Raw genomic sequence first — 12802 nt, 5'->3', positions numbered from 1 at the left:
GCATTTAGACAATTAGTTTGTTAAATTGTTATTCAAATTTTTTTACAGCTGCTGTAAGTCGGTCTCTTCTCTACTTTCAAGTCTCGGGATTTGTCTCCTAGTGGTTGGTTACACCCTAATCGGAGCGCTCACTTTTATGGCGCTCGAAGGAAGGACGAACTTGCCGTCTGAACAGAAGTCGTCAGAGCATGACCATTTGAGATCGCAGACGGTAGAAAAGCTGTGGAGCATCACCGAAGATCTGAACATTTTGTACAAGGACAACTGGACGAGGCTGGCGGAACAGGAGGTTCTAAAGTTCCAAAATTTGCTCGTGAGAAAGCACAAACAGTTGAACACCGGTCAAAAAATATACAACTGGAATTTCCCTTCTGCTTTTTTATACTCTTTGACACTAATAACAACAATTGGTGAGTAATTTGACCTTAATGGTATGTTATAAATAGAAAGAAAAATTACGGTTTTTACAGTTTGTACTTCACATAGACAAACTGCAAAACAACGTTCAAAGCAAAAGATTTTTTGCTTTATTTCTAAAATATGCTGCGTGCCATAATTTTTAATTTAATTGCTTTGAATATCAACAACTAATTGATCAGCTTGTTTCTTGACTGTTAGTGTAATTTTGTTCTAACGGCGAGCAAGACTATCAATTCTCAAAACTGGCAAGCCTTACGGGTTTAGTAGGCTGTCCTCCTGCGCCGCTAAGATTTTTTTGTTACTTCAATATTTGGTTTTTAATTTTTAATTTCAAAATAATTATTTTTAACTTCATCTTAATCCTTTTCATCAAGAACAAATTAACCCTTTCTAACATCAAATTAATCTTTTTTTATTTCATATGATCCCTTTTTTTAACTTCAAATTAATTATTTTTAAATTCAGCTTAATCCTTTTTAGCAAGACCAAATTAACTCATTCTAACAACAAATTAACCTCTTTTTTATTTCAAATTAACCCTTTTTTGACTTCAAATTAATTTTATTTAAACTTCAGCTTAATCCTTTAAGCAAGATCAAATTAACCCTTTCTAACATCTACTTAACCACTTTTTATTTCAAATTAACCCTTTTTAAACATCAATTTTTTAAATTTCAAATTAACCCTTTTTTAACGCCAAATTAATTCTTTTTAACTTCAGTTTAACCCTTTTTAGCAAGATCAAATTAACCGTTCCTAACAACAAAAAAAATTAACCGCTTTTTTATTTGAAATTAACCCTTTTTTCACTTCAATTTTTTAAGTGTTAAATCGACCTTTTTTTAACTTCAAATTTATTCTTTTTAACAACAGTTTAACCCTTCTTAGCAAGTACAAATTAACCCTTTCTAACGTCTCTTTTTCTACTTCAAATGAACCCTCTTGTAACTTCAATTACGTAATTTCATATTAACACTTCTCAACTTCAATTTTTTTAATATCAAATTAACCCTTTTTAACTTCAAATTAACTTTTTTCAGCAATATATTCAAATTAACTCTTTCAAACTTCAATTTTCTTTGAATTAACTTTTTATCATCAAAGATTTTTTTAAATTTCAAATTAACCCTTTTTAACGTCAAATTAATTATTTTTAACTTCAAATTAACTCTTTTTAGCAATATCAAATTAACCCTTTTTAACTTCAACTTAACCCTTTTTAATTTCAAATATTTTAAACTTCAAATTAATTATTTTTTGACCTCATTCAAAACTCTTTTTTATCTTCTAATATTTTTACATCAAATTAACTATATTTAATTTAAAATTAATCTTTTTTTATTTCAAATTAACCCTTTTTAGCTTATAATTTACTAATTTTTAACTTATAATTAATCCTTTTTAGCTTCAAATTAATTAATTTTAATATCAAATTAACCATTTTGTAACTCCAAACTATTATTTTTTTTAGCTTCAAACGAACCCTTTTTAAAACATAAAATAAAAACATAGGAGTTGGTATAAAATAAAAGTTTATAATGTAAAATTCCTGAGTATTTTAGGACTTTTTTTACATATTTTATAACTGCACTCTTAGAAAACCATATGAAAATTCATTACAATTAATATAAAACGTGTGGATTTGAGCTTATATAATCCAATTCAAATTTTATATATTTTTTAATTTTAATTGTAAATAATTTTTATGTGATCTTCTAAGAGCCCAATTATTTTATCTAGTTTTAAAATTCTCAAATAAACCGGGAATTTTACTTTGCATGCTTTACTGTTGCCTGTTGTCTGAAATTCTTAATATTATTAAAATTGTCCATATAAAACCAGACACTCAATTTACTGTTTCTGTTTTGAAGGAGTATTAGTCTAAAATATAATGATTTTAATGATTAATGATTTTTTTTTTTTTTTTTTGCTGTTTTAGGATATGGGAATGTCACTCCCAGGACTGCATGGGGAAGGCTGATAACGATAGCATACGCACTTGTTGGAATACCTTTGATGTTGGTTTATCTTTCGACAGTCGGCGATACACTAGCTCAACAATTTAGGCGTCTGTACAGCAAATTGCCCCACACCAAAAGTCATAAGGCCAAAGCGTCTGCCAATAAAAACGATTCTTCTGTAATAGGGACAAAAACTTTACTACAGAACCATATATCACCTAAAAAACACGAAATCCCTTGTCTACCTCAAGCTCGAGAGCGTGTGCCAATTTGCCTTACATTATTAATTGTAATTGGCTATATATCTGGTGGTGCCTTTTTATTCAATAAACTCGAAAACTGGAGTTTTATTGAAGGTTCCTATTTTTGTTTTACTAGCCTCGGAACGATTGGTTTTGGAGAGCTTGTGCCTGGGACTACCAGTGGGAATAATGATTTATCAGTGTTTGTTTCCTCTGCTTTTATATTGATCGGAATGGCAATAATAGCTATGTGTTTTAATTTGATTCAAGATGAAATAGTTATAATTCTAAGAAAAATAAGTCTATGGTGGCATAAACCAGATAAAATAGAAGAAGAAGATCTATCAATAACGGTGAAATCATCTTGACACCGTGAAGCACCGTCAGGATGTGATCTCACACTCAAAAAAATTCCAACTGAATTAAAACATTACAGCCTCCCGAGGAGAAGAGAACTTATGAAATATTCTAATCACTTCACAAGATCTACCCCGACAAGGAATTCGACTGGAGGGTCAAGATCGCAGGAACCTCTCATAGAGTACTTCGTTCCGCGTAGTGTAAGTGAATTTAACTTATCGGTCCTTGTCGACCCGATTCCTCCTCTTCCACCATCAGCACTGAGAACAAACACAACAAGGACCAAAGACAAGATGGTGACATTCGAAGATGACCAATGTGCCCAGCCTCGAAAGGCACTGGCACTCGAGGATGTTTTCATGTGACGGAGAAATAGTCACTAACATATAACTCGTGGTTGAGAGTTTAAACAACTATGTATATTGACCTTAACTTTTGTAGACCATTTAATAATATTTGTTTAAATTTAAAAAAAAATCAAAATTGTAATGTAATGTACTAGTTTGGTGGTATGCTTGAAATGAAATAAAAAAATGTAGAATGGCTAAGAGGAAATAACAAATTTACTTCTGTAAGGTCCAGTATATTAATTATGGAAATGTATATATGCCATTTTGAATTTAATTAATTTAGATTTAGCTGTGTTATAAAACACACAGTGGAAAAAATGTTACAATATAATGTGCCAAATTTATTAAATGTCAAATCACTCAACCAATGATCTGTAAGAATACATAACATTACCGATCATTTGTGATTAAATAAAACACTTCCATTTTGGATGTTCGAATGAGAAAAGACTGTTAACATTTTGCCAGATTCATTGCTCCTTTTGTTTTATTTATTATGTTATTTCAGATTCACTCCAAAATACTACAACGTCCTTGTTGGCACACTCATAAAAAGTGTTTGTAGAAAATTCTATGAAGTTGTCTCAATTCACCGATCTATTTTTACCATTTTTAAATTCTTTAAGGGACTTTAGGATTGGAGGGTTCGTTTATAACAGTGTGATCAGCATATTTTAGAATAGGTGTCGGGATGGGAATGTATATTATTAGTACTGAATAGACCAAGGACACCTTGATCAAGAGAGAATGAGAAGGTCTGACCTGTGAAGTATGTGTCAACCTGGTTGGACTTACAGAAAGTGTGTAGAGGATGCCCTTAAATTTCCAGTGCCAGACTCAATTGAAAGCCTATTCAACCCCTGGCAGTATTCCTTCTTACTCAAAGAAGGATGCGATGATGTCTACAGCACGGTGGCTGTTGAAGAGCATAAGAAGTACTGGAGTCTTTCTAGACATCGAGGGTCTACTACTAAAATTTAAGTCCTCCCTTTCGAGTAAATACTATCCTAAAAACATTCCTCAACCTCTTTGATCCATCCTATCCCTGGTGTTCCTGAAGGGAGCATCTTAAGTCTGTTCCTTTTCATCATATATTTCCCTCAACACCCCAACACACTTAAGGGTACTTAATCCTCTTTGCAAACCTTAATCCTGTTCTAGCAGTTTGATCCCTCCAAGACCGCCTTACCTTAGAATCATGATTCTGATTTAAAGTTTAAGACTTACTATTCACTAAAAAAGACTTTACACAGCTTGTACTGTACTGTACTGGATGGCTGAAAAATCAAACCTTAACAGGATCCAGTCAAAAATCTTCACGCAATTATCGATGCTAGACCTAGCCAAAATCTGACAAATCAAATTCCCTTCTGAATTATGTTTCATTCCAATGCCCTTATCTATGATCTTTCTACTCTTACTCTCCATACGAAACCTTACAGTAGAATGAGGCGACTCTAGCTTCCATCGGGGTCATATGCATGAAGAGGCTGCTTAACATTGTTCATCAACATGTAAGCTCATATTCACACTTAACATTTTTTTGTCATATAGCCTGTTTATTGCATAAATTGATACAGTTGTAGTTTATTAATAAAAAAATATAATATAAAAAAATACGCTCTTAATATATGTAAAATTGGTTGAGTCTCTTCTGTGATATGTTCTCATAATGACACAGTAAGTAAATATGTTATGGCCTCAAAAAATGTCATTAAAATATTTACAAAAAACTCAATTTACTAACTAATCTTATTAGGTTATTAGCTTTATTTATGTTTTAATATTTATATAATTTAAAAACCGGAGGCAACAAAGCCTTCGCCTCTAGATTGTGATAAATATTTTTAAAGAAATTTTAGGCTAAATATTTGATTATAGTGACATTTTCAGTAATAGTAAAATATTAATTAATATATCGACCATTCAATTCAAAACAATAAAAACCGGCTCAGATTTTCAGTGGTTATTCGAGTATTAATATTCTTTTAGGTTACAAATATTTCCAGCAGAAATTGAGCAGTATTTACATCTTTTCTGATGTGAATTAACCAGATTATTGATTATGCAAAATACAAGATGTCAATATGCAAATTGTACATTTGAACTTAATTTTTTGTAAATTATACAAATGCTTAATAATTTTAAACATCTATTATTTCTATTCAAAACTATTTATGTAAAATTTGAAAAAAAAATCTGATAGCCCTAACAAATTGTTGCACATAACTATTGTGTAATTAATACTCCACTGCCAATTTGAATTTAACAGACAGAGAGTTGATTTTAATAAACTCAAAAACATACACCAACTCCTATTCAAATTTGTTATTACATCCAAATGTACTTTCTAATTAATAAATTAATGCATTTAGTTGTGATGATGGTTTATCAAAGTCTTTACTCCCTAAAAAACACAAAAATCCCTAAATCACTAATGAAAATGTGTTTTAAGAATTTTTCTGTAAAAATATCTTAATTTCTACTATATTTGCACTAACACGTAAGTATGGAGAGACCAAGTCATAGGAATAAAACCCCTTTCAGCCCTACCCTAACCCTAACCCATAATAATGTGTGGGGTTTTTTCTGATGCATTTACTCATCTTGGTTACTTTTTATGTATTTCCCTGTTCCTACATGATATGGGTGAAATCTACCTGTTTTACCTAATGATCCACAAATGGGACACTTTTTCTTTTTGTCAAGTAATTACTGTTAGTTTGTCAGTATTCATATTTCGGAACAGCAACTTTTGCATTATTTTCCCTTTTTTCTGTTTAAAATCAATGGAATTTTGATTTTCATTCATTGAGGTGATTTCCTCTTTATACAATATATCTTGAATGTTTATAGGAAATCCTACAAATGTAGAATTTATTCATGAGTGAGTGAACATGCTAGTTTCTATTTCTAAAAGCAATCGGTCTTTTTTTAATGCATAATCCATAAGCGCTCCTCCCATGAATTTATAATATGTACACATCTAACCTTCTACCAACCTTTGTTCGAATAAGTCACTAAAAATGAAGATCACCGCACTGACCACTCACTATTCTGACCCAAATAAATAACTTGAACAGCATGGTGTTATACCATTAAATCACGTTTTTCTCTAAAAAATGTTGTAGAATTTGAATTTTTTCAAATCAATATTTACATGGTTCACATTCTTGTTCAAAATTTTTCGTCCAGCTAGAAGCATTTCATTTTTACCTTGGAACTTATGTATAATAAAAGAAGTGTGAATGTACGAAGGTTTAGTTCTTTCTAGTCTAGTTTCAGTTTTAGGCATTTCATTAATTTCAGATTTTCCTGACCAGATAGTGTAAGGCAAAATAATAAGAGTGCTCTACTGTAACCTATTTCCGTTGGTCTGTTCTTCTAAATAATTTTCATTCCAAATAGCATTTTTATTCTCATCAATTTGTTTTTTTGTTTTTTTTTCGCAACAGCAGAGGTCATATAAACCCTCAGGGTGTCCGTGTTTTTGAAAAAAAGCCCATTTGTAAGTATGTCGGGTTCGAATGCAGGGCCGCTTGATCCGAACCCGGGACCTTTACCTTACAGTGATGAGCGCCGTGTCAAAGACTAAACCTTGCAGCCACCGACGCCCCCCTACTAAAGATATTGACAGCAGTGAAATATCTTTATTATATTCAATTCACTATTTCGTGGTCCGCTTGACCAATTAATACATTACAATTAATTATGGTTTTCAGTTGAGATAAAAGTCAATGGCACGAGCGGGATTCGAACCCACGATCTTCGGCTTGACACGCCGCTGCTCTACCACTTGCTATCTTTATTATATTCAACCAACTTCTGGAATCCCTTCTCCCTCTATCCACCACGCCCCTTCCCACCTTTAAGTCCCGTATATTTGATTAACTCCTGACATTGCATCTTAGCACCAGTTGCCTTAGTTTTAATTATTAAACTTAATTGGCCCTTTTAATTTTATTATATTACCCTTTTAATTTATGTTTGTGATGGATATATTTTGTAAATGGGCTCTTTTGTACTTCTGTCGGGCACATGTCTACATACGATTATGTAGATGTCTACATGTGTTTATTTACATTGAAAAACTTCATCACATATATGAAACAGGTAGAAGATAATACAAAAGAAAAATCAATACACTTGACTAAATATTATATAATTTTGTTATTCAAGGGCTTTAAGCCTCAGAATAAAATTTATTGTTTCTTCTTTATTTTTCTTCTTATATTTAGATTATCATACATCTGCCAATGGTGATTTCAACCATATTTTTTTATTTTTCAAGCTTTTTGAAAAAAAGACAAATTAGTCTATTCCAAAGGACGGAGAGGGTAGACAATTTCAGAAAATCATTAAACCAATAAAAATGCCAATAGCGATGATTAATAATAATTAATTAAGGTTTTTAGTTGAGATAAAAAAGTCAATGGCACGAGCGGGATTCGAACCCACGATCTTCGGCTTGATACGCCGCTGTTCTAACAACTTGAGCTATTGTGACCTCGATCCACACGAACACCAACCTCCCATCTCAATTGCACCTGTTGAATTTTCCCTCCTTTTTGCCATTTTTCAAATGTCGTGTAATTGGGTTGGATTCTCGACGACAAATGAAATGGCCACGGAGAGCTTTTAGTGAAGTATACTTCATTTTTAATCATTAAATTCACTAATTTCGTGGTNGGGAAGTTGGTGTCCGAGTGGATCGAGGTCACGATAGCTCAAGTGGTAGAGCAGCGGCGTAAGATCGTGGGTTCGAATCCTGCTCATGCCATTGACTTTTTTATCTCAACTAAAAACCTTAATTAATTGTAATGTATTAATTGGTCAAGCGGACCACGAAATTAGTGAATTAATAATAATTATTATTTTTCCTTTTGGTTCAAGAATGAATACGCAGACCATATTAGTTTTACAATATGTATTAATTTTTTATTAAAAGTTAGGAAAAGATTAAATCTGACTACTATTAGTCATATTTAATTTAAATCTTGCTGTCTCTTATGAAATAACAATGATTATGATCGAATAAATTTACATGGATTGAACATAAAATACATTCCATTAAATAACATAGAAATGTCAACTTGATATTTTATGTTTATTACTACTATTATTGCAGTTACAAAAAAATTCATATGTGAGAATGGTAACTTAAAATAAAGTAAAATGAACTATTTATCTGTATAGCAGTACACTAACAATAGTGAATTGTAAGCTTATAAACAATCGCCCAAAATTCAAAGCAACGATTAATAAAAATATAAAAATATGTTTATTTACATTGAAAAAGTTAATCATATATATAAAACAGGTAGCAGAGAAAACAAAAGAAAAATCAATACACTTGACTAATACAATAAAATAAAATAACTAATTTATACTCATTATCCCTGTAATTTATTCTCATAAATAAATTGTATTTAACAAAATTTTTGTGCATTAATAGATTTGAACATTTTACTTGACTAAACTAAGTTACAATTTAAATGGAATGTTAACACTAGAAAAGTAAATTCGATTATCTTACATTAAAGCGACAAAGATAACACTCGAACTATATTGGCATCTTGATAAGGCCTTGTCTGTTCAGAAATTATATTAAAACTAGCAGGTCAATGCAGCGTAATTAACAAATTGACATTAAATAAAAACAATTTGTCTTAACCTAATTGTGCGACACTAAAGGAAAATAACATTAACACATTTAAAATATTATTTTTTTGAAAAGCCTTTGTTTTGTCAGAACCTCAACACTACACTAAATTGTGAATTTAAAATGTTCATACTAGAATTAGTATGTGTTCAATGTGGGGGGAAAACCTTTACAAAAACTTAACACAAACTTCTAAAAATCAAGATTATGTGTTAAAATTGTCAATTGTTTTTATTTTTATTTTTTTTTAGGTATAAAAGTAACAAATATTTGACATCATTGGATGATTTTTTTCTGTTATATCAAAGAAAAAAAAAAACGTGGCAAATTTCAACAAATATAACATTCCATAAAGAGATGTACAATCCATTATTAATAAACATGAGTGTGTATTAATTAATAATCAAACTTCATAATAGCACAACACACACAATGTAAACTAAGTAAATATAAGAATTAGACTAATTTGTTTGCAATTCAAATTTAAAGGCTGAAATAAAGGAATATCTTTGAAAAATATAACAATAACAATTTCACAACAATTATATAATAAAAGTTAAAGTGGGAGAAAATTTTTTAAAGAGAAATACTAAGCCCTATAATTATATTATATATATCACATAGAAAGTAGAAAAATCACATTTCATTGATTCACTTTTGGCTTTAAATGTCCAAAGCTTTTTTTCTTTTTTTTGTTTAGTTTTAGTTGCACCATCATCTTGTGATTTGAACAAGAGGGTACCATACGGCTTTTTCCTTTGTCAAGTCCATACTGCTCAAAACGATTTCAGCACCTCCGAGAAATTCGTTTTCCTGTAGGGTATCGTGGTTCCAGACGGTGGCTTGCAAATATCTATGTTTCACAATTTCTAGAGGCATGCGGTACTCGAGCTGAAAGAAAAAAACGTTAAAAAAAGTTGTGCAGAATTCACCGATCTGCTTTGCAGCTTTGGCTCATGTCGGGGGGAAAAAATTGGCACAGACATTATAAATTTATTAATGAAGTTAAAAAAATCTCTCTTTAAAAGCTCCACCTCGACACTCAACGTATCTATTTGACTGAGGTTGTATCTAATAAGAAGTAATCGAATAATCATCGACTAAAAGTCACTAATCATTACACATTTCTAATAAGTAGTAGGCACCTCAATGATGAATGGGTGACACCCACACAGTACCTATCCAGCGAATCACTCTTTTCTCACCCTTTTGTCCTCACTCCCAAATTTTTGAGAAATAGCGATATGATCATTTTTCTGGAAAAACCTTGCAGCCATAATATCTCCTCATTGGGAATGTCCTGCTTTTGTATTTCTCTTGCTCTTGCCTTTCCTAGCCCTCTCCCTTCCATAATATCTACCTTATTGTCTTTCTGATATTTCGCCTCATGTCTGCCAGGTGCCCTCAGTTTTAGTTTTACATCGTTTCTGTTCACAGTAATTTTTGGAATATATTATATTTTTGTTTTTACTGTTCTTATTCATCTATATTTATTTTTGTATATATACCATTTTTTCAATTCTGTACTGATGAGTACGTAAACACATGTGCAGAGTTGAGCTAAACCAATTTTGTTTGTTTTTTGTTTGATTTAATATATTTTAAAATACATAACTAAAAACTAAATTTTCAATTAAATACAACTTTGTTTGTTTTTCTTCTTTCGTTTACTTAATTCCGTTGAAAACTATAATATCTGAAGAATGTATGGTCAAATTTTGAAAGGAATTGTTCCACCTCAAAAGAAGTAAGAGCAATCTAAAGCAAACTAAACTACCTAATCTAACCTAACCCTACATAACCTAACCTAACCTATCTCTTATACTACCTAATCTAACCAAACCCTACTTAACATAACCTAAACTACCCTAACTTGTATCTATCACAAACACTACCTATTCTAACCTAACCCTACATAACCTAACCTAACTGTACACATCTCTAAGACTACCTAATCTAAATGAACCCAAACACTAATTAACCTAACCTAACCTATCTCTTATACTACCTAATCTAACTAAACCCTACTTAACATAATAATCATTCCTAAACTACCCTAACTTGTATCTATCTCAAACACTACCTATTCTAACCTAACCCTACCCCAAACCATTCCTAACCTAACCAACTCATATCTATCCCAAACACTATATTTTGTAATTCAAACTCTAACCCTACTTAACCTTACTTGTATCCAGCCATAACACTACCTAATCTTATTTAATCTGTATCTATCCCTAACTCACCTAATCTAACCTAACCATACTTAACATAACCTGTATCTATCTCTAACACTACCTAATCTAACACAACCAATGCCCACTGGTAGTAACACGTACAATGTTCACATAAAAAAGTTGTGTATCCAGCCCATAAAATATCCATGCTACAATGGAGAACCTCAAAGCCTGTTTCAAAATTTTACAAAAATATTAAGTTAAATAGAATTTCAGTGTAAAATAGGTTTCAACTATTTTTAAGTACGATGTAGAGATATTTACAAATCAGACATAGCTCATTATCAAACACTTTATTTTAATAACTGTTACCATTTCCATGAATGATGGATGACAGTTCCTTCTGATAATTTTCGTTTTCCGTTTAGTCGCTTTTGAGTGATCAGGTTTTAAATACACCTTGACATAGGTTGAAGGTTCTTGCCCATTAATAAGACAGGAAAGCTCTTGTACATGATGAACCATTACCTGAAATATTTAGAATTTATTTTATATTATATACTTGCATGTATCATATTAAGTGTATTTAAATGAATTGTACGATAAGAAATAAAATCTTACCCATAGAGTATCACGTTGGTAGTGCATAGATAACTTAATTTGTCCAGTAATCCTTCCAGGCATGTTATTTGTCAATCTATCTTTTTTGCGATCTGAAAAGGATGTTTAAAATTGAAAAATTCTAAGTATGCTGATAAAAATGTAATTAAATCACCTTTGACTTTGTGTTCGTGGATGGAAGATTCTTGTTGATCCCGTAACAAAGGATGGAAAAAAGTATAAACTAAATCTGAATGGCAAATTTCATCGGCCATTTTGAAAAGGGTGTTAAGGAACTTCTTTATTTCTACCATTCTTTTGGCAGCGACTTGTTTTATATTTGACCTTCCAACATGCAAACTTGAACCCTGAAGGCTAAAAATGAATAAATAAATGAATTTTGTTGTAATAGCAGAGGTCATCATTCTAGACAAATGCTCTACAAATTTTCCTGAGAAAACGGATTTATTTTTTAAATGCATGTTACCTTGAAACTCTAGGAGTCGCGAGTGGAAACAAGATAAACAATTTGTGATGGAATTCACAGAATTCTTTGAAGGATCTGAAGAGGTAAGATGGCACTTGCTGGTTCTCCCTGTCAACTCTTAGAATATAAACGTAATACTTCTCAGGGTCATATCTCTTTTGAAATTTGAACACTTCCACATTCTTAATTCTTCCTTCTTGTTGCATGCTGAAATTTATACAAATATCACTAGTAATAATAAACATGTGGGATTTCTCCTTGTTGTGTGGGATGATTAACATAAAAATTGGCCATTATTGATTTATATATATATTTAGAAATCGTGAGATGCGGTCTGGTGTGATGTAGGTTTCAGAAGATGTTTCATCACTGATCACCAACATCCCAATAGACACAACACTGAACATTATTAAAAATAAATGGCCCAACATAACACCACACACAACTCTATCAAAGAACACGTTCATTACAATGATCCGACACTGCTGTGTTAACGGATATTTTACATATGACAATCAATTTTACAAACAACTATTTGATATA

The 12802-nt window shown here is 31.3% G+C and overlaps 2 protein-coding genes across 7 annotated transcripts in view; one reads left to right on the top strand and one right to left on the bottom strand.

The window, feature by feature from the left end:
* LOC106666593 (TWiK family of potassium channels protein 7-like) overlaps window positions 1-5714 on the top strand; it is a 35626-nt gene extending 29912 nt beyond the window's left edge. For both annotated transcript variants that reach the window (XM_024230141.1, XM_014393878.2), the window contains 2 exons: window positions 49-410; window positions 2360-5714. In XM_024230141.1, coding sequence (XP_024085909.1) covers window positions 49-410; window positions 2360-2991 — 994 coding nt within the window. In that variant the 3' untranslated portion in view covers window positions 2992-5714. The remainder of the gene's footprint in view (window positions 1-48; window positions 411-2359) is intronic.
* Window positions 5715-9681: 3967 nt separating this feature from the next.
* The window catches only part of LOC106666598 (phosphatidylinositol 4-phosphate 3-kinase C2 domain-containing subunit alpha), a 55401-nt gene continuing 52280 nt past the window's right edge, over window positions 9682-12802 (bottom strand). For all 5 annotated transcript variants that reach the window (XM_024230143.1, XM_014393883.2, XM_024230142.1 and 2 more), the window contains exons 26-30: window positions 12260-12466; window positions 11948-12147; window positions 11794-11885; window positions 11545-11700; window positions 9682-9886 (exon numbers count right to left, since the gene is read on the bottom strand). In XM_024230143.1, coding sequence (XP_024085911.1) covers window positions 9710-9886; window positions 11545-11700; window positions 11794-11885; window positions 11948-12147; window positions 12260-12466 — 832 coding nt within the window. In that variant the 3' untranslated portion in view covers window positions 9682-9709. The remainder of the gene's footprint in view (window positions 9887-11544; window positions 11701-11793; window positions 11886-11947; window positions 12148-12259; window positions 12467-12802) is intronic.

This window comes from Cimex lectularius, unplaced genomic scaffold (assembly GCF_000648675.2).
Source record: "Cimex lectularius strain Harlan isolate CLEC.00 unplaced genomic scaffold, Clec_2.1 scaffold56, whole genome shotgun sequence".
NCBI classification, from domain to species: Eukaryota; Metazoa; Arthropoda; class Insecta; order Hemiptera; family Cimicidae; genus Cimex; species Cimex lectularius.
The sequence above is the reverse complement of the archived record's forward strand: the minus strand, read 5'-3'. Positions and strand labels throughout refer to the sequence as shown.